The sequence below is a fragment of the Ochotona curzoniae genome, unplaced genomic scaffold (assembly GCF_017591425.1).
Source record: "Ochotona curzoniae isolate NIBS_2020 unplaced genomic scaffold, NIBS_Ocur_1.0 scaffold_4937, whole genome shotgun sequence".
In the NCBI taxonomy this organism is placed as follows: domain Eukaryota; kingdom Metazoa; phylum Chordata; class Mammalia; order Lagomorpha; family Ochotonidae; genus Ochotona; species Ochotona curzoniae.
Window position 1 is genome coordinate 2,348,245 of NW_024467126.1, and position 20,177 is coordinate 2,368,421.

Sequence of the window (20,177 nt, forward strand, 5' to 3'; positions counted from 1 at the left end):
AAAGGCAGCTTTATACAGAGGAGAGACAGAATCTTCTGTGCTCTGGCTACTCAACACTTGCTCTTGGAGTCTGCTCCCCACCATGTCCCTATAGTGGTGAGATTTCACATGATTGCGTAGCTAGGTCCAGTCTGGGGTATGTCCACAGGGGTGTCCTGTAGGGACTGCTGCAGACCTCTGGGGTACACAGATGCTGTTCAAAACCAATGGACCTGTGGTGCCCTGTACCTCCCAGGATGCTTACCAGGTGAAGTGAATCCACTGCCCGGTGGACAGCAGGTGAGTAATGGCTGACGGCGTGTGGTCCTGCCTGCTGCTTCACCAGCTGTGGAACTGGGAATATGCTGATGCCTGCTCGGATGAATTCAGCCTTATAATGTGTGCCCTTCAACATCAACTTTCTTTTGAGGGGGTGCCCAAGTGCCCAGCTAGCTCAGCTGGTAGAGCCCACGTCACTCACACAGGGGTGAAGTTTGTCTTCTAGGACCTCCTGGGGTTGTGATGAGCTGGCGGTCCCTTGCAGCTCATCCGCCTCGGGTCTTGCGGGAAGGGAGTGAGTCAGCCCTCTGTCTGTTTTGCATCACTAGAACTTGAGGCTGGGGGCAGCCAAAAAGGAAGGGATATTTTTGGTTCACGGGCTTTCGTGCAAAAGACAGGGAAGGGGTTCCCCTGTTTGTGTCGGTGTGGTCGAGACTCAATCACCCTAACACCCATTCCATCCCGAAGGCCTCGCCTGCACGAGGCTTCTACCCTCTCGGGACCATCAACATGAGACCCCTGAGCCTGGATGGAGGAGGATGCGTGTTCTACCCCAGCACTTCTGCCCCCTTGAGCTTAGGTTTGTCCTGTTCACATAGGAAAGGGCACTGCCAGCCACATGGCACTGGTGCCTTCCTTCCTGGGATCAGACAGGGCACACGGCAGAGGGCGCCCCTCTGGGGATGGTCACCTGCTTTCATGGAGATGGCCGGTTGCAAGTATGTGGCCTGAGGCTATTCTAGCACCCCACTGCACAGACCTCCTGCCTTCGGGAATGGTAGGTAGCTTTCCAAATCATACCCAGTAAATGAGATACTTAAGTTCTGCAAGCTTTGGCTTTCCAGAACAAACATCTATTTTTTTCTCTCTTCTGGAAGTTGGAAGGCAAAGTGATTGGATTAGAAGGGGATCAGCATGGGCCTTTATGGGGCTGGCACTGTGGCATAGCAAGCTAACCCTCCTGTTGCAACGGCAGCTTCCCATATGGGCTTTAATTCATGTTCTGGCTATCCCACTTCCAATCCAGCTCTCTGCTATTGCTTGGGAGAGCAGTGGAAGATAGCCCAAGTTCTTGGGACCATGCAGCTGCATGGAAGACCCCAAGAAAGTCCCTACTCCTTTGAATCAACTCAGTTCTGGCCAGTGTAGCCATCTGGGGAGTGAGTCAGTGTATATAAGATCTGTGTGTAACTCTGTCTTTCAAGTAAGAAATTAGTACATATAATTTTTTAAAGTCATGAGCTTCACACTGGTTCTAATCCCAGCAGCCCCGCTTCCCGTCCAGCTCCCTGCCTGTGGCCTGGGAAAGCAGTCGAGGACGGCCCAGGCCTTGGGACCCTGCACCCGTGTGGGAGACCCGGAAGAGGCTCCAGGTTCCTGTCTTGGATCAGCTCAGCTCCAGCGGTTGCAGCCACTTGGGGAGATCTTCCTCTCTGTCTCTCCTCCTCTCTGTATATCTAACTTTCCTATAAAAACTAAATCTTTAATAAATAGATAAATCTTTGCAAAAAAAAAAGAAAGAAAAGGCATGAGCTTCTGGGGCCCCTGATGAACTGGACTGACTGCAGCTCTGCCGCACCAGGCGGCTGCAATCCTTTCCTCTCTTGGAGCCTTGTTGTTGAAATCAGATGCAGGTCCAAATGCATCTCGCTCATCACAGTGGTTCCGTTCTCTTGGGAAAAGTGCCACGTGGAGAGTAAGTCCCAAGAGGAAGGGGTGGAGGCCCAGGTCTCTGAAAATGCCCAGAGAGTTAAAACCCACTGTCCCTGGGAACCCAGACAAGGTGGGTGTTGGTGCACTAATTTTTTTTCTTTTTTGGTTGCCACATTGATGGGGTTCTCCACGTGTTTTTAGTGGATGGGTCCGGGGTGCCAGGCGTCTGTCAGCGTTCAGGACATTCCACTGCACACAGGGCTGCTTCGTGTCCTGCATGGCTTCCTAATGTCCCACTAGCTGTTTGCACAAGTGGAACATTTGTTCACTGTTAACTAAACTAAGAACCTGAGCTCTGTTGTCTGTGTAAATACGTAAATGTTCTGTGCACTGCTGTAATGTACACTGAATGTTCCAGAAGTGCTACGAACAGACAACTCAAAGACAAGACTTTTCCTTCTAGGAGTTCAGGGCTTTATGAAGGATTGGGCATCACTTCAGAAGATTCGGTCCCTAGGGCAGGCACTGTGACACAGCAGGCAAAGCCTCTGCCTGCAACGCTGGCGTCCGTGTGGACAGCAGTCTGTGTCCCAGCTGCTCTGCTTCCGATCCAGCTCCCTGCTAATGGCCTGGGAAAGCAGCTCAAGACGGCTCCCTGAACCTACACGAGAGACCAGATGAAACTGCTAGCTCCTGCCTTTGGCTCTGGCCATTGTGGCCGTTTGGAGAGTAAACCAGAAGGTGGAAAATCTCTTTCTCTCCTTCTGTGTCACTCTACCTTTCAAAGAAACTTTCTGGGGAAAAAAAAATACACATTGTGTAAAAGCTATGCAAGGATTTCAATTTTGCTGCCAAAAAGAAGCATCTTTTAGTTTCATATTTCCACGAACCTTGTGCGGCATCCTACTACAGCAACAGAACTTTATTTTCCTGAAGTGGTTTTGCAAACTCTGCTGGCTAGCCATGTCTTCCCCTCTCCTTTCCACCCTCTGAGTTTTGCAGACTTGGTGGTCAGTCGACGCCATGGCCAGTCTGTGCGTCTGGGACCTCCCTGCTGCTATGACTTCTCCTTGACACACGGTGGCGCTGGAGAGACTCGGGCCCACACATGACCCAGCTTTCACCTGACTTGCTGGCCAAAGTACAACCGCTGGGTCAGGGAGGCAGGGCCAGAGAAAGATCTGGTGTAACTGGATGAAAATCAGCCTTCAGGGCCAAGCACGACGGCTAAGCGGCTAAATCCTTACCTTGCATGCGCCAGAATCCCATACGGGAACTAGTTCGTGTCCCTGTTTCTTTATTTCCCATCCAGCTCCCTGCTTGTGGCCTGGGAAAGCAGTACCCAGAAGAAGCTCCTAGCTCCTGACTACAGGTCTGCTCAGCTCTGGCCATTGTGGCCACTTGGGGAGTGAACTAGAAGACAGAAGTGCTGAGGTCCCTGTGATGGGTGTGGAAGACAGGAAGGTGTGAAGAGCATTGCTCCATTGCAGGCAGGGCCGCAAGGAACTTCCCGCTGTTTGGCAGGGCCCGGCGGATGTCTCCACAACACCTGGATGCAGCTCCGCCTCCCCTTGCATGGACACCGGACAACCGCACTGAGAATTCTATTTAGTAATCTATTTAGGCATTGTCTGCCTCTGTGGAGTTAATGTTTACTACCAGTGTGAGCTTGGAATTGATGTTGCTGATACCCTTTTAGCAAAAGAGCCTTTTATTATTGCTGCCCCCACTGACCAATCAATGGTGTTACCCCAGGTGTAGTGGGAACCTATTCTTTCCCTCTTTGTTTGATCTTTAACTCCCTCCTGTGATGCATTTCCTTCCTTAACTGATTCAGGAAGAAGTCGTAGGATGAGGATTGCAGTAGGAATGTGGTACTCATTGATATGCACCCTCTACTGAGAACTTCCTGACCACAGGATCAGGATGGATAACAGCCTGCTTTAAGGTGAAACAAATGGCAGAATTATCCTTGGAAACACCCGCTTGAGCCAGAGTTTGGTTCTGTATAAATAAAGCGGACAGCTTTTGTGCACTGTCCATGATCATGGAACTGCGTGGTCCGTTTCGTTCCTCTGCGCCTCATCCACGCACCCGTCTCGAGTTCCGAACTCGGCTGGAGCTCGACTCCGGCAATGAAGATCTTTTCCTCTGCAAGGCAGCATCTCATGTGGGTACTACTTTGAATTCCAGCTGCTTTACTTTTGATCCAGCTCCCTACCAATGCACCTGGAAAAGCAGAGGAGGATGGCCCAAATACTTAGGCCCCTGTGTCCAGGTGAGAGTCTAGAGCGACCTCTTGCTGCCTGGCTTCAGCCTGAGCAAAACACCTAAGGTGCCATCCTAAGTCGGCACCCAGATCAGCATCTGGCATCAAACACATGTTTGTGTGGAATGACTACAGATAACTACACAGCTTCCCGGGACAGTGTTGTGGTACAGTGGGTTAACCAGCTGCCTATGGTGCTGGCATCCCACTTGAGCGTCAGTTCAAACCCCAGCTGCTCCACTTCCTATCCAGCTCTCTTTCCATGTGTCTAGGAAAGTGGTAGAAGAGGGCCTGGGCCCCTGCATCCATGCGGGAGACCCTGATGGAATTCCAGGCTCCTGGCTTTGACCTGGTCCTGCCCTGGCTATCGGAGCCTTTTAGGGAAAGTACCAGTGGATGGAAGATAGTTTCCTCCCTCTGTAACTGCCTTTCAAGTAAATAAATCTTAAAAACAAAACAAACAAAAAATAGGCTGCCATGGGGATTAACTGAAATAATACTTAACAAAGTGTGTTACTGGCAAATGAACCAACACACTCTGGCATGGGGCAGGGGCCCTCCAGCAGCGGGAAACTGAAGGCCTCAAGATGGGGTTTAAGTCATGCCCCCCCCCCCCCCCGTCCCACTCCAAGGGCAGGGCGAGAATCAGTTAAATGACAGAGAAAAGCATTTTGTCACTAGCAAAGTGGAGATGAGGGCTGGCACTGTGGTGCAACTGGATCAGCTGCCACTGGCAACACTGGCATTCCATATCAGAGGGCTGGTTCAAGTCCCAGATCTCTGCTAAAGCAATGGAAGATGTGCCCAGTGCTTGAGCCCGTTACCTCTGTGGGACACCAAGCTGGGCATTCCCAGCTCCTGACCTCGGCCTGGCCCAGGCTCGGCTCTTGTGGCTTTCAGGGAGTGAACGATTCATCTGCTGCTGCCAGCTCGGCTGTAAGCACATGCGTGACGCACAGGTGGCTCCTGCATGCTCAGGCTGACCATGGGCCTTGGGCGACGCCCTGCCAGGCTTCCCTTGACACCTGTCTACTCCCCATCTCTCTGCCTCAGCCCTCTGCTCACGGTGAGCTTCTGGCTGCTTCTGGAACACCCTTCCCAACCGCTGCCGAAGGGAGCGAACTTTGGTTCTGCTGATGGGATGCTAAGCGGGGGCTGGGTACCAGAAACTGGCCACAGTGGCCCTCCCGGGGGCAGAGGGACTGAGCCATCAGAGGCAGGTGTGGCAGGGCCTAGCACGAACCCTGATATACTTAGTAGCATGGTATTGTACTAACTGGTTAAAAAAAAATTTATATAAACATTTCAGCCTGGCTCAACAGGCTAACCCTTGCCTGCAAGTGCCAGTATCCCATATGGACACTGGTCCTAGTCCTGGCTGTTCCTCTTTCTATCCAGCTCCCTGCTTGTGGCCTGGGAAAGCAGTGGAGGATGGTTCAAGTGCTTGGGACCCTGCACCCACATGGGAGACCCAGAAGAAACTCCTGGCTCCTAACTTTGAATCAGCTTAGCTGTGGCCACTGTGGCCACTTGAAGAATGAACCAATGGGGCCCGGCGCGGTGGCACAGTGGTTAAGGTCCTCGCCTTGCACGCCCGGAATCCCATATGGACGCCAGTTCTAATCCCATCCCGGCAGCCCCTCTTCCCTTCCAGCTCCCCGCTTGTGGCCTGGGAAAGCAGTCAAGGACAGCCCAAAGCTTTGGGACCCTGCACCCGCATGGGAGACCCGGAAGAGGCTCCTGGCTTCAGATCGGCATAGCATTGACCGTTGAGCTCACTTGGGGAGTGAATCATCGGACGGAAGATCTTCCTCTCTGTCTCTGCTCTCTGTATATCTGCCTTTCCAATAAAAATAATAATCAACCTTGGAAGGATTTCCTCGTCCTTGGAGTGGTGGGAGCAGCATCTCAGAACTATCGAAACCGCATAAGCAGAACCCTCAGAAAATGCTCCACAACGGGGACCCTGGGATGACATCGGGCGGCAGTTCTCCAGCCCCCCGGTAATGTGGTGGCTGGGAGGCTCCTCTTGTACCCCTCTCGCCCCCATATATACGAAGAAAAAAATACGTCAACAAGGGTCCCACCCACTAGCCCCTGATCCTCCACTCTTCCCACCCTCATCAACTATGTAAATATCATCACAAATAAAATAAATTCTAAAAAATTTTTTTAAAAAGTCAACACTAGACTCAGCGGTGGCCTAGTGGTTAAATCCTCATCTTGCATGCACCAGGATCCCACGTGGGTGCCAGTTCGTGTCCTGGTTGCTCCACTTCCCATGCAGCTCCCTGCCTGTGGCCTGGGAAAGCAGTCGAGGACGGCCCAAAGCCTTGGGACCCTGCACCCGCGTGGGAGACCTGGAGGAAACTTCAGCCACTTGCAGCCACTCTGACAGTGGACCAGTGGGTGGGAGAACTTTCTGTAAAAAATAAATATCTTAAGGGAAAAAAAACAAAACAAAACAATGTCAAAACCGAGTTGTTCCCAGAAAGTCCTGCCTTGGCTTGTCCCTGTCTGCCCTTTGCTGTGACAATGGACGCTGAGGGAGATGGTCTCGGTTCTTTTAATCTGAGACTGTGGCCGTAGCTGTGCGGGGCTGAGCATAAACGGCAACATCGGGTTTGGGAATTTCTTTGCCAGATCATCACCGTCCAGACAACTTTCACTTCCTCTTGAACCCCGTGCTCCCAGACGGGGGTACCCAATCTGTCTGGGTGGGTGTTGGCTGGGTGTTTGGGGGACGGGCACCTGGCCCAGCTAAGGGGCGACAGGCGAGTTCTCTGGCACGACCAGCGACTGAGTGGTGCACCTGCGGAGCAGAGCTGACTGGCGCAACACCCGCTGGGCCTGCAGCAGGTGCCCCACCCGCCGCCGCTGCTGCAGCCAGTACAGCATCTCCACCTTGTCCTGTTTCATCTTGTCCAGGTAGCGCCGCCCCCGGAAGGTCACGGGCTCCCCGAAGGCGGACTCGATCTCCCGCAGGAGGGCTGTCAGGGAGGACTCCAGCAGCTGCAGCTTCCTGTGCAGGTAGCTGCGCAACTGGCTCTCCTCCAGCAAGTGACCCAAGCTCCATGGGTTCCTCAGGAAGAAGCGGTTGGGGTCGGAGGCCTGGCGCTCAAACCATTCCAGCCTCCCGAGCCAGGCTTCCCGGAGGCGAATGGGCTTCAGGGCCTGCTCCCAGGCGGTCACCAGAGCGGGCAGCTGCCTCAGCCGTGCGTTGGAGCTGTACTTGACGGCCATCTTCAGCTGGTCCTGGGCGGGCACCTCGAGCACCAGCCACAGCTGTTCCAGGCGTTTCTGCAGGCTCGGGATCTTGTGGGGTTCTGCCAGGGGCCGGGCCTTCCCGACGCCCAGTCGGTGCTCCAGCACCGTGTTCCAATTCCACAGTCCGGGCACAAAGTCGGGCTCCTCCTCTTCCACCAGCGGAGGGGGGCGCTCAATCTCTGGGGACCGGCGGACAGGTGCTGCCACCACCTCCTCCACTTGGGCCTCCTCCTCGTACAAGTGGAAGAGGACGTGGAGGAAATCCGTCTCACGGCTGGACAGGTACTTGAAGTAGTCGTCCACCGACAAGGCGTTTTTCCACCAGTCGGCCCAAGCGTCCTTCCCCCAGGGTTTATGGGCCAGGGACGATTTGAAGGTGGGTGTCTTCCGGGAGCCAGGCTCCATGCTGCCTGCTGTCCGAGAGTAAAGGCAGGCCAGCTTGGGGTTGAGGATATGGAGCCGTTTGTCTTGGCGCAGGGTGCACGAGGAGAGGAAGGCTGACCAGTCGCGGTCAGCAGCAGGCTCCACCAGGGGTCCTTGGTCCAGGCGGAAGTGGTCAGTGGAGACGCGGCTCAGCAGCTCCGTGTAGACTTCCTTGATGTCGCTGCCCACAAAGTGACTGGCGTCCATGTCTTCGATGGCTTTGGGATCCAGTTCGTCAGCCAGGTGGTTGTAGAGCACCCCAGCCTCCTCCACCTGGAGAGTGTCCAACACGTTTCGGTCCGAGAGCCGCACAGTGGCCACCTGCACCGTCACCTGATTTCTCATCTTCAAAGTGACCGTCACTGGCTGCGGTGCCAGAGGGCAGGACCTGGGGGCCTGGCGGTCCCATTGCCAGGAGGCCCCCTCCTCCTCCTCCTCCATGCCCTTTTGCAGTTTCCTCTGCAGCTCCTCCAGCCGGCGGCCTGCAGCTGGGCGCCGGGTCACCACCCTCAGCAGAAGGGGCAGGCCCAGGTCCACCTTGCGGTAACGCGTCCGCTCCAATCTCATGTTCTTCATCATCTGCTTCAGATCCTCAGCCACCACGTCTCCTGCCTGCTCTGCCCGGCGGTCCGCTGTGAAAACCAGCGGCGTCAGAGGTCGAGCCGGGGGCGGTGGCAGGCCCAGCTCATCCGCCAGCGTCCAGCCCTTCCTCAAGCAGGGCATGGACTGGCCCCGGGCGAGCTGCAGACTGGGAGGAGAGGCCAGGACAGCGGAGGTCCTGTCGGTGGGGGTCATGGACGGCCTGGGCTCCGGCTCCTGCTGTGAGAGGCTGGGCTCACCCTCCCTCTTCTTCGTGACGGTGGACAGCCAGCGGAGAGGCCTCCTCTTCTTAAGTGTGGGAATGGACTCAAGTTCCTTCACTGGGTCCAGGTCTGGCTCACTCAGCAATTCCGGGGGGCGGCTGAGCCGGATGAGATAGCTGAGGGTCAGGCTGGAGCAGGGCACCTGGCCGAAGCCCGTGCTGTGAGGCCAGGGCAGGGGGCAGAACTTGAAGGCCCCTAGAGGGCAGGCTTGGCGCAGCTTGTCGGTGCCGCCGCCTTGCAGCAAGGCCTGGAAATCGGCCAGCAAGGACCGGTAGACGTTGGGACCAGTGAGGAAGAGCGTGCAGTCGTGGGCGAGGTTGGCAGCCAGGCGGGTGAGGTTGGCGGACTCGGTGAAGATGCCCGCCGGGGTGGACAGGGTCACCAGCAGGTGCAGGTAACGCAAGAAGAGCTGCTCGGTGCACAGCAGCACGTACGACTCGAGCCGCTTGCGCAGTTTCTGGTTGTTGGCGTAGCTGAGGCTGGGCTCGGCCGGAGGCTCCCGCCAGCTGCACCTGAGCTCGTTCAGGATGACCTGGATGAAGCGGTGCCGGCTCCCGGGGGGCACTCGCGCCGCCAGCCCGCTGCCGGACAGCAGCTGGGACACCTGCTTGCACAGCGACCTCACGCTCAGCTTCGCGGGCGGGATGGACTGAAGCATTGACTCCTCCTGCCGCTGAGGCTTTTCCGGTTTGGGGAGTTCCGGGGGCGTCTTCTTGCGCGGGGGAAAGAGCGACAGAGGACCCAGCAACTGGTGGTAAAAGCGCTGCAGCTCCTGCTCGGGCTTCTGCGGCTCCATCTTGCAGCTTGGCGGTTCCCGCTCGCCAGGCGCCGGGACGCCCAATGGTTGCTAAGGCAACCGCCGGCGGCAGTGAGCCTGCGCAGTCCGTGCGGCCAGCAAGCCGGGGGCGGGGCCTTGCGTGCCTACGCCATGGGAGGCGGGGAGAAGGGCGGGGTTTCCGAGGCCCCGCCCCCTTCGTGACGCCGGGCTCCTGGGTGCAAGTTGTTGGGCTCCGCGGGCAGGTGCTCGGGTCCAGGATGGCTTCGGACTCGGGGGACCGCGGGACCGTCTGCACGGTGAGGGTCGCGGCTTCGTGGGCAGGCCTCGCCCGGTCCTGGGCTGATCGTTATCTCGGCAAGCGGGGAAGGAGCGGACTTCTGGGGCAGGGCCTAGGACCGCAGGCGGGGGTGAGGGGTGAAGGAGAGGTGGGTGGCGGCTCCTTCTCCTCCCCCGGAGAGGAGTGGGTGGCGGGTGAGGCAGCGGTCCCGAAGGAGCGTGGGAAATGTCGGGAAAGGCTCTGGGACAGGGACCACGTGGGGGAGTGTCCCCCAGGTGTTTGTGGGTGGTCCCCTCAGCCCCCACTCATCATCACCCTTTGCAGCTGGAGTTCGCCGTGCAGATGACCTGCCAAAGCTGCGTGGACGCCGTGCGCAAGGCCCTGCAAGGGGTGGCAGGTAAGAGACGGGCTTTTCCGGTGCACCTTACCTAGGAAGCTTCTAGAAGGCAACAGGCCAATCTCTCAGGCCAGCGCTGTGGCTTTTTTTTTTTTTTTTTTTTTTAATCCTCCCAGATCCCTCACCTAACCAAGCCTGGCCTGGAGCTGGGCCAAACCTTGTTGCTGCTGAGCAGCGAGCCCACCTGTTGAGTTTAGACCAAAGAATTTGGCTTTGGCTGCCTTAGGAAAAGCGAACCAGCCTTCGTGGGAGGCCCCTAGAATCTAGGGGAAAAAACAGCCGTGCTGAGGCTAGGGCAGACCACCCCAGGAATCACAGCCACGTGCTGGACAAAGTGAGGTGAAAATCGGGGAGAATCTCGCAGTGCTGCACCACCGGGGTCTCCTCGGGCTCTCTTCCTGACATGCTGCCCTTTAGACATGACCCTGGTGGACCCTACCATGCTCCCTCCTGGAACTGGCAGCCCAGGGAGGGTGCTCAACTCTGGAATTCCAGTTGCACAATATGCTGCAGTGCAACTTGGCACAAGTGTTTTGACCTCTTTGCCTCCATTTACTCATCTGTAAACCAATGGGTTAGTACAGGAGCCGGCACCGTGGTGCAGTGGGCTCTGCCTGTGTTGTGGTTCAAATTCCAACTGCTCCACTTCCCATCTAGCTCCTTACTTCTGGCCTAGAAAAGCAACAGTGGGTGGGCCAGGGCCTTAGACCCCAGCACCCATGCAGGAGACTGGGAGGAAGCTCCTGGCTCCTGGCTTCAGAGTGGCTCAGTTGCAGTCGTTGTAGCCGTTTGACGAGTGAACCAGCAAATGGAAGATAATTTCTCTCTCTGTTTCTCCTTTTCTCTGCAACTTTGCCTTTCAAATAAATAAATCAATATTTTTAAAAAGTGAGTTAGTATAGATAAAAACGCATCCCAAGGAAATGGGGTGCTCATGGTACTGCTGATGGCCGTCTTCCTTCCCTGAGATGTGTCCCCCTACCATAAAACCCCACTCATTACCACCACGTCACTGTTCTGGGTCTGGTGTTGGAGAGTTCTGGAACCAGCACCACCATCGCTCTGAGCATAGGGAACCTGGTCCTGTAACTGTGTCTTTTTCCTCCCCTCCTCTGGATGTGTTTCTTGCCTGCAGACCTGCCTGTGGGGGAAGCGGTCATGGGATGCGCAATGCTTTGGGGTTCACCCGTGCCGTAGCATCCCTCATTGCTCTTTTTGTTTTTTCAATTTGAGAGGCAAGGGAGACAGAGAATGTTCCCGTCCACTGATCGTTCTCTCCAAATGCCAGCTGTTGCCGCTGGGTGAGCACTGGTGCTGGGAGCTGGGGCCCCAGCCCAGGCCTCATCTGTGGGTGCCAGGAATCCGATGACTTGAGTTGTCACCCGTTTCTCCCACCAGAGGTCTGTATTAGGGAGCTGAAGTTGAGAGCCTGAGCTAAGAGTTGAACTTCACTGCACTCCTACGTGGGATGTACACCTTTTTCTTAGGATTTTTTTTCTAAAGATTTATTTATATTATTTTTTAATTGGAAAGGTGGATATACAGAGAGGAAGATCTTCTGTCCGATGATTCACTCCCCAAGTGAGCACAATGGCCGATGCTATGCCGATCCGACCATGTCTCCCATGCGGGTACAGGGTCCCAAAGCTTTGGGCCATCCTCGACTGCTCTCCGGGGCCACAGGCAGGGAGCTGGAAGGGAAGCGGGGCTGCTGGGGATAGAACCAGCGCCCATTTGGGATCCCGGGCGTGCAAGGCGAGGACCTTAACCACTTGCGCCACCGCGCCGGGCCCGAGATTTTTTTTTTTTTATTAGAAAGGCAGATTTACAGGGGAAAAAAAAGGAGAGAGGAAGATCTTCTATCAGCTGGTCCACTGCAAGTGGCCACAATAGCCAGAGCTGAGCTGATCCAGAGTCAGGAGCCAGGAACTTCCTCCAGGTCTGCCGCGTGGGTGCAGGGTCCCAAGGCTTTGGACCGTCCTCGACTGCCTTTCCAGGCCACAAGCAGGGAGCTGGATGGGAAGTGGAGCTGCCGGGATTAGAACCAGTGACCATATGGGATGCTGCTTGAAGGTGGATTATTAGCTTTTTGAGCCGTGGATTGAGCATTTTCAAAGTAATATTTTAAAAAGTACTTTCTGTGTTTCAAAAATTACAAGTAATAAGGCTGACATTGTGGAGGCGCGCTAAGCTGCCCGTGACGTTGGCATCCCATGTGAGCGCCTTCTCGTGTCCCGGCTGTCCTGCTTCCCGTCCAGCTTCCTGCTTGTGGCCTGGGAAAGCAACAGAGGATGGCCCAAAACCTTGGGACCCTGCACCATGTGGCAGACCTGGATGAAGCTCCTGGCTCCTGGCTTCAGGTCAGCTCAGCTCCAGTGTTGCAGCCAATGGAAGATCTCTCTCTCACTCCTTCTGTCTCTCCCCCTCTTTCTGTAACTCTATCTTTCAAATAAATAGCTATATTTTAAAAAGTTATAGGGCCCGGCGCGGTGGCGCAAGTGGTTAAGTCCTCGCCTTGCACGCCCGGGATCCCATATGGGCGCCGGTTCTAATCCCGGCAGCCCCGCTTCCCTTCCGGCTCCCTGCCTGTGGCCTGGGAAAGCAGTTGAGGATGGCCCAAAGCTTTGGGACCCTGCACCCGCGTGGGAGACCCGGAAGAGGCTCCTGGCTTCGGATCGGCATAGTATCGGCCCGTTGCGGCTCACTTGGGGAGTGAATCATCGGATGGAAGATCTTCCTCTCTCTCTCTCCTCTCTGTATATCCGCCTTTCCAATAAAAAATAATAAAAATGAATCTTTAAAAAAAAAAAAAAGTAAAAAGTTATAAGTAGGGCCTGGTGCAATAACCTAGTGGTTAAAGTCCTCACCTTGCACATGCCGGGATCCCAAATGCGCACCGGTTCTAATCCTGACTGCCGTTCTTCCCACCTGCCTGTGGCTTGGGAAAGCACTGGAGGACAGCCCAAGCTTTGGGACCCTGCACCCTCTTGGGAGACCTGGAAAAGACTCTTGGCTTTGAATCTGCTCAACTCTGGCCATTGTGGCCAATTGAAGAGTGAACCAGAGGATGGACAATCTTTCTCTGTGTATTTCCTTCTCTCTGTGTATCTGACTTTGCAATAAAAATAAATAAATAAATAAATACCTTCTTTTAAAAAAAAGTTATAAATAATACTTTGCATATAATAAGGCCATGAGAAAATTCTGGGTGAGGTATCGTTATCTCCTACTCAGAGTGGTTAAGAGGTTTCCCCAATACTGCACAGCTATGGTGAGTTCCAGCCGGCCAAACGAGGGTGAGGAAGCATGGGGGGTGGCGTGACCTCTGCCCTCTGCTCTCCCCTCTTTACAGGTGTCCAGGATGTGGAGGTGCAGCTAGAAAACCAGATGGTCTTGGTGCAGACCTCTCTGCCCAGCCAGGAAGTGCAAGCGCTTCTGGAAGCCACAGGGCGGCAGGCAGTCCTCAAGGGCATGGGCAGCGACCAGTTGCGTGAGTGACCATCGTGACCTTGGCCTCGGCCTCTCTGAGTGGGGTGTGTGGGGGAGTGGCAGGGAGAGGGAACTGGCCGAGGAGTCCTGTGGCTGTGAGTGGGAGTGGCTTTGGGCAAGGCTTGAATGTTACAGGGTTCCAGGAGGGTTTTACTAGGTTGTCTCCTTGTTGATGTAGGGTGGGGCAGGTGGTGGGGGCTGGTGGGGGCGGCTGGCTGAAATGGCAAACCATGTTAACCATCGGATTCCTTTCAGAGAATCTGGGGGCAGCAGTGGCCATTCTGGGAGGACCGAGCACGGTGCAGGGGGTGGTGCGCTTCCTGCAGCTGACCCCTGAGCGCTGCCTCATCGAGGGAACCATTGATGGTCTGGCTCCTGGGCCGCACGGACTCCACGTTCATCAGCTCGGCGACCTTACAAACGACTGTAACAGGTGTGTCCTCTGTCCTCTCCCACGTGGCTGCCCTGCCCTGTGAGCCACATACACACGTAAGCTGACACCACAGACACGCAAGGTGAGGTGCACAGAGGCCCAGTGGCTTGCCCAAGGCCCCAAAGCCTGCACCAGGAAACAGGGATTGGAACCAAGCTCTAACCTTGAAACCTCTCCCCTTCTTTGTAACCACTGTGTATCACATCTGAGATGGACAGCGACCCCCGACCCCCGGGAAGAGAAGGGAATACTAGCCTATGTCCTCGGTATCTGTTGGGCCGTATTTATCTGTTTGTTTTTCATTTGAAAGGCACATTTACAAAGAGAAGAGGTTGAGATGATCATCTATCTACTAGTTCACTTCCCAAATGGCCACAGTGGACAGAGCTAGCCAATTTGAAGCCAGGGGCCAGAAGCTTCCTCTGGGTCTCACACAGATGCAGGGTCCCAAAGCTTTGGGTTATCCTCTAGGGCTTTCCCGGGGCACAAGCAGGGAGCTGGAAAGTAGAGCAGCTAGGCCACGAACGAGTGCCCACGTGGGATGCTGGCACTACAAGGCAGACGCTTAGCCTGCCCAGCCACTGCCTCGGCCCTGTGTTGTGGTCAGCAGTAACCATGTCTCTCTCCCCTGCACCAGAAACTTGCTGAGGGCAGGAATCCGAACCCTGGCACTAATGTGAATCCCACAAACTGTGATCAAACAAACGTAGGGAGTGGACAACCTGGGTTTCGTTTTGCTGCCCACTTGCTGCCTTTCCTTCTTAGCTGTGGGGACCACTTTAACCCGGATGGAACGTCTCACGGGGGCCCCCAGGACGCTGAGCGGGTAAGTGTCCCCTGGAGCGGGGCTTGAAGCAGGTTGCCAAGGCGGGACTGGCAGTGCTGGCAGAGGCCGGGGGGGGATGTCAGGCCTTTGAGGGTAGATCCTGCCTGGTGGGGTCTTTTTCTCTCAGTTTCTGTTGTTCTATTGACTCATTTGTTAACACTATTGGGAGAGATAGAACACAGCCCAGTTCAGTGCTCGTGTGCCTGGAAGTCATGGCTGGGGCAGGGGGCAGGGAGCGGGGGGCAGGGGCCAGGGGCCGGGGGGCAGGGGCCAGGGGCCAGGGGGCAGGGGCAGGAGGCAGGGGGCAGGGGCCGGGGGCCAGGGAGCAGGGGCCAGGGGGCAGGGGGCAGATCATTTAATTCTGGTTGCACGGTGCCTTGCGTGTGGTGCAGAAAGATGCTCCTCCCAGCAGCCTGACCGAGGCCCCAGGGGAGTCCTCAGGGAGCCTCAAGGGACAGCAGCAGCAAGGAAGAGCTGCCCAAAGAAGGTCAAGGTGTGGGGTTTGCTTCTCAGCTTATCCCTGGGCCTGAAGTCATTCTGCGCCAGGCAGATGGTTTCCCATCTCGAGGGAGGCACTCATTGCCCTAATGATGTTAGCTTTTATCTAAGTACAACTTGTGCTGCTCCCCTGTGCAATCGTTTGCTTTAAAGTGACTCCCTTTTTTCCTTTAGATAACTTGTGTTTTGTTGTTGTTTTCTTCCCTAAATCCTGGGAAATGGCCAAGTAGAGGCATTGATGTCATGAACTCTTGGGTCCCTGTTGTCCAACTTCAAGTTCATGGCCAGTCCTGTGTCCACTGCACCCCAGGGTCCTTCCCCATACTGCTGCTGCTGCTGTTTTTAATTATTAATTCCTGTGATGGTCTTGTAGGTATAGGGATTCTCCCCTTTCCCTCCCCTTTCTCCTTTGCCACTTCCCTCTCCACGTATTTCCCTCCTATATTGTAAGAGCAATCTAATTCTTTAGTAACTGTTACAAGTTTAACATTCTGCCGTTTACATGCATATCACGGCACTGTGGATGGAGACAAGGGTAGGAAATCATGTGACTGAGGCCTGTTGAGCAGTTTCACTGCGAGTCCTTTTATTTGGGGCCAATCCAGACATCATTTTCAGTTCATGTAATGAAGGTAGATGTAGGGTTTTTGGTTTTTGTTTTTGTTAAGATTTATTTATTTTTGTTGAAGTGTAGCTTTACAGAGAGTAGGAAGGACAAAGATCTTCAATCTACTGGTTCACTTCCCAAGTGGCCACAGCGGCCAGAGCTGAGCTGATCTGAAGCCAGGAGCCAGGAGCTTCTGGTTCTCCCACATGAGAGCAGGGTCCCAAGGCCTTGGACCATCCTCCACTGCCTTCCCAGGCCACAAGCAGGGAGCTGGATGGGAAGTTGGAGTAGCCGGGACACAAACTGGCGCCCTGTGGGATCCCTGTGTGTGTGAGGTGAGGACTTTGGTCACTAGGCTATCATGCTGGGCCCAGCCAATGTAGTTTTTAACCAGAAAACACCTCTGAAAAATGAGCACTTGTGACAGCAAGATAGCTTTAAAAAAAAAAAACCACGATGTATGCCTCCCACTAAAGGTTGAGATTAAAGGCACAGGAGAAAGGGTAGGGACCACTTCACCACCAAGCCCGCCCCCCTCGTCACGTGGAGATTAGCAGATGCCAGCATGGTGCAAGGTCACATTAATGCTGGCTCTGGGCTCTGTCCTCACTGTCCTCTGAGGAATGCCTGAGGGCACGCTTGCTCCCTGCACCCTGTCCCCTGCCTGTTCTCAGCTCCTTTGCCCCTCCTCCCCTCTTGGGGCTGCAGTCCCAGGGCAGATTCTGGCTGCTTCTCCTGAGAAAGTGCTGCCTCTTAGCTTGTGCGCTTCCGGGACCGAAGACTTCATCACCCCTTTCTTGCTGTCTACTGCCTTGACCTCCAGACACAAGAAACGGTGGTGGCGTGCAGCTGAGGTTTGGGTGGATCTTTCTTTTTAGAAGGTGGATTTCTTTATGGAAAGGCAGCATGACACCAGGTGGGATGAAGAGACAGTCAGAGGAGAGGGAGAAAGATCTTCCACCCACTGGGTCACTCCCCAAGTGGCTGTAACAGCCAGAGCTGGGACAAGTTGCAGTCCAGAGCCCGTACCCACGTGGGTACAGTGGGCTGTTCTCCGCTGCTTTAACGGGGGGCTTAGATTGGAACCAGAGCAGCCGGGACTCCAACCCTATGGGATGCCCATGTCCTGGTGTGCCACACCACCAGTCAGTCCCTTGGCAGGTTTTTGATATAAAAGTGTCACATGGTGATGGCCCCAAAATTTTACTCCCTGCCCCGGGAAGTTGAGGAGATGTGTGTGTGTCCAGGGTCTTGCCCAGCACCTGCCTTGGGGCTGTGTCTTCGTGTTCTGTGGCAACAGCCCAGGAATCCAAGGCTTTCAGCACTAGACTTTTGTTAGCTTGTGGTTTCTCGGGGGCAGAACTCTGGGTCTCCCTGCAGCTGTCTGAGGAGGGGACACTGGGAGGATTGTGCTCACTCGCACTGTTGGCCACAAGCCTGGAGAACTCCCCGGCTGTTGCCAGAAGTGTGGGTTCTTTGCCAATGTGGCCACTCCATGTCAGCGGGCTTCTGCTGACAGCTGAGAGGGTGTTGAAGATTGAAGCCACATGCCTATAGAAGAATCTGGGAAGGGATGCCAGGTCCAGCCCACACCCAACACAAACCTTAGAGAAGCTGTCTGCCTCGCTGAGCCCCCAGTGCAGGTGCAGGGGCCAAGAGTAGGGGTGGGAGACCCAGCAAAGGAACCTACCCTGGGCCGAGCCATCAAGATATGCAGGACAGCAAGGTGTGTTCCTGCGGCCACAGAGGCAGCCCAGGCACCTGTAGTTTGGCCTCAGACTTGATTTGGGTGAGGAAATTTAAACAGGCCAGTGGCAGCAGCTCCTGGTACATGTGGGGGGAGATTGAAGCAAGAGCGAGTGACCAGGGCCGCCACGGTATCTGGCAGCACATATTCTGGGATTTCGGCACCTGCTGCTGCTCCAGTGGAAAGGAATTCAGTGTGAGAATCCGCAGCCAGGCCCGGCTGTCGCTGGAACGTCTCCTAGCTGGCTTCTGTCCCTTCCACGCCCTCCTCTTCCTTCCTCCAGCCCTCCCTCTTCATACCTTGTAACTAGAGGGCTTGCTCTGAAACTGAGAGGAACTGGGTCCTGTCCCCTCTGGTGCCTGAGGCTCTATACAGGCTGGGGCCCAACTCCTTGGTGTGGCACTGATAGCCTCTCTGGCCCAGGTCCACCTGCCTGTGTGCCGAGGGGAGGGACTGGGAAGGCTGCCCAGCGCTACGCCCTCTCCCCTCCCAGTAAAAGAACTCCAGTCAAGGCGCTGGGCTCCCTCACCCCCTACTCCCCTTGAGCTTTCTGCCGTGAACTGACATGGGGCCACCATGACAAAGTGTGCCAGGTGCAGGTAGCAGATGTTCCTCTGGACAAGAAGATAAAGCACAGCGGGTGCTCCCTGGCGCCTGCAGCCCGTCCCACAGTGCCACACTTTGTCCCTCAATGGGAAGCTTTTGCAGAGCAGCCCATGCTGACGTAGGCATTTGCTTCTGCCCAAGGTGCCAACCTGGGGACCCTTTGTTTCCACCACCAAGGGTTTCTGTGGCTCATCACTATTGTCCCATGTCACATCAGCTGTCGTTCTCCCGCCTCCTGTCCGGCCGTCCAGTGTGCGGCTCCCCAGTGAGGTCCAGCCTCCCTCTAGAAGGCAGTGCACACAGACTTCCCCCACGCCCAGCCTGTGCCTGACACAGAGTGTCTGCTATGCTCAGCGCTCACCAGCTGTATGTGGCACGTGACGACTTCTGCAACGGGGCCCAGGTTGAGAATCACGGAAATGATGCTGACCTCCCTGTTGCTGGCAATCAGGCACTGCTGTCCCAGAAGATGGGGGCCTTCCCAGGGATCACAGAGCCAGCAGGAGCTGGGCTCGCTGGGACTGGAAATGGAGTCAGGCAGGAGCCTGGTCCAGGGAGTGGGTGTGTGTATGGCAGAGAGTGCTAGCTCTTCCAGCATCGCTGCCCTCCTGCCTCTCACATCCTAGGAGGGATTCCTTTGCCTGCCTTGATTCTGGGCCCATCTCTTAACCCTACTTGGTCACCAGTAATAGGACACCTGTTACTGGGGTCGGGGAAGGAGGAGATACAGGAAGATACTGGGAAGCCAGGAATAGCAGCTGTTTCTCTAGGGAACCCTGCTCCCAACTCCATCGGGTCTCCTTCCAGCACCGAGGAGACCTGGGCAATGTCCATGCTGACGCCGATGGCCGAGCCGTCTTCAGGATGGAGGACGAGCAGCTGAAGGTATGGTGGGAAGGGAGGTGGGGCCCTTCAAGTGGCATTCCATTGTCTCACCCTGTTGTTAACCCCAAGGTGTGGGACGTGATTGGCCGCAGCCTGGTCGTTGATGAAGGAGAAGATGACCTGGGCCGTGGTGACCATCCGTTGTCCAAAATCACGGGGAACTCTGGGGAGAGGTGAGCGGAGCCATGCCCAGTAGGAGGCTGCACTCTGCTGTGCTGGCTGCGCCTGGGGAATCCGGGAGGGCCCTAACCAGACTCTTGACCACACCTTCTTCCTCAGGTTGGCCTGTGGCATCATTGCACGTTCTGCGGGCCTTTTCCAGAACCCCAAGCAGATATGCTCCTGCGATGGCCTCACCATCTGGGAGGAGCGAGGGCGGCCTATCGCCGGCAAGGGCCGGAAGGAGCCCGTTTCGCGCCCAGCCCACCTCTGAGCCTGTTCCCTTGCTCCCCGCAGACCACCTCCCACGGAGAACTGATCATGGGGTATATAGGGGCTGCCAGGATTTCTGTTTGACAAATTAAACTTATTTTCATATGGAACTTGGTATTTGTGTGTGTGTGATCTGTGTCACGAGGTGACGTAATCTGCCCATCCAGCGCCGTCTCTTAGCTTTGCAGATCAACACGTGTTCAGAACTCTGCTTCCTGCTCTAGATGTCATGTATCTTTGTGGCCTGCCCCTGCTGTCACTGTGGCTGTCTGCACCTGTGCCTGCTCAAATGTGGTTTCTGCCTGGGGTTGGACCCATAACAGGGGACAAGGGGAACATCCGTGGGACCTTCTCTTTTTTAGTTGACAGCATCGGAGAAGGCTGAACTGCTGAGGAGGGAGGATGGGGCAGGTGCACAGAGAGAAGTCTGGGGAGGCTGGAGGCCCAGTGGCTCTCTTCCTTGGCCTTT

The 20,177-nt window shown here is 55.5% G+C and overlaps 2 protein-coding genes across 2 annotated transcripts; one reads left to right on the forward strand and one right to left on the reverse strand.

Moving 5' to 3' along the window:
• Window positions 1-6,940: 6,940 nt before the first annotated feature.
• CCDC87 (coiled-coil domain containing 87) lies at window positions 6,941-9,529 on the reverse strand. The gene has a single exon (XM_040970801.1). The coding sequence runs from the start codon at window positions 9,527-9,529 to the stop codon at window positions 6,941-6,943; it is 2,589 nt and encodes an 862-aa protein (XP_040826735.1).
• A 191-nt stretch (window positions 9,530-9,720) lies between these two features.
• Window positions 9,721-19,818, forward strand: CCS (copper chaperone for superoxide dismutase). The gene is made up of 8 exons (XM_040971027.1): window positions 9,721-9,807; window positions 10,113-10,185; window positions 13,538-13,675; window positions 13,930-14,107; window positions 14,873-14,933; window positions 19,199-19,276; window positions 19,346-19,449; window positions 19,556-19,818. Exons 1-8 carry the CDS (start codon window positions 9,769-9,771, stop codon window positions 19,707-19,709), a joined length of 825 nt encoding a protein of 274 aa, XP_040826961.1. The 5' UTR covers window positions 9,721-9,768; the 3' UTR covers window positions 19,710-19,818.
• Window positions 19,819-20,177: the final 359 nt, after the last annotated feature.

Bases quoted from the DNA above. Each gene is read 5' to 3' on its own strand.
- CCS (XM_040971027.1), top strand. From the start codon at position 9,769: ATGGCTTCGGACTCGGGGGACCGCGGGACCGTCTGCACG. The intron at 10,186-13,537 runs GTAAGAGACGGG...CCCTCTTTACAG, and splicing joins GGCCCTGCAAGGGGTGGCAG to GTGTCCAGGATGTGGAGGTG. The intron at 14,108-14,872 runs GTGTGTCCTCTG...TTTCCTTCTTAG, and splicing joins CTTACAAACGACTGTAACAG to CTGTGGGGACCACTTTAACC.
- CCDC87 (XM_040970801.1), bottom strand. From the start codon at position 9,529: ATGGAGCCGCAGAAGCCCGAGCAGGAGCTGCAGCGCTTTTACCACCAG.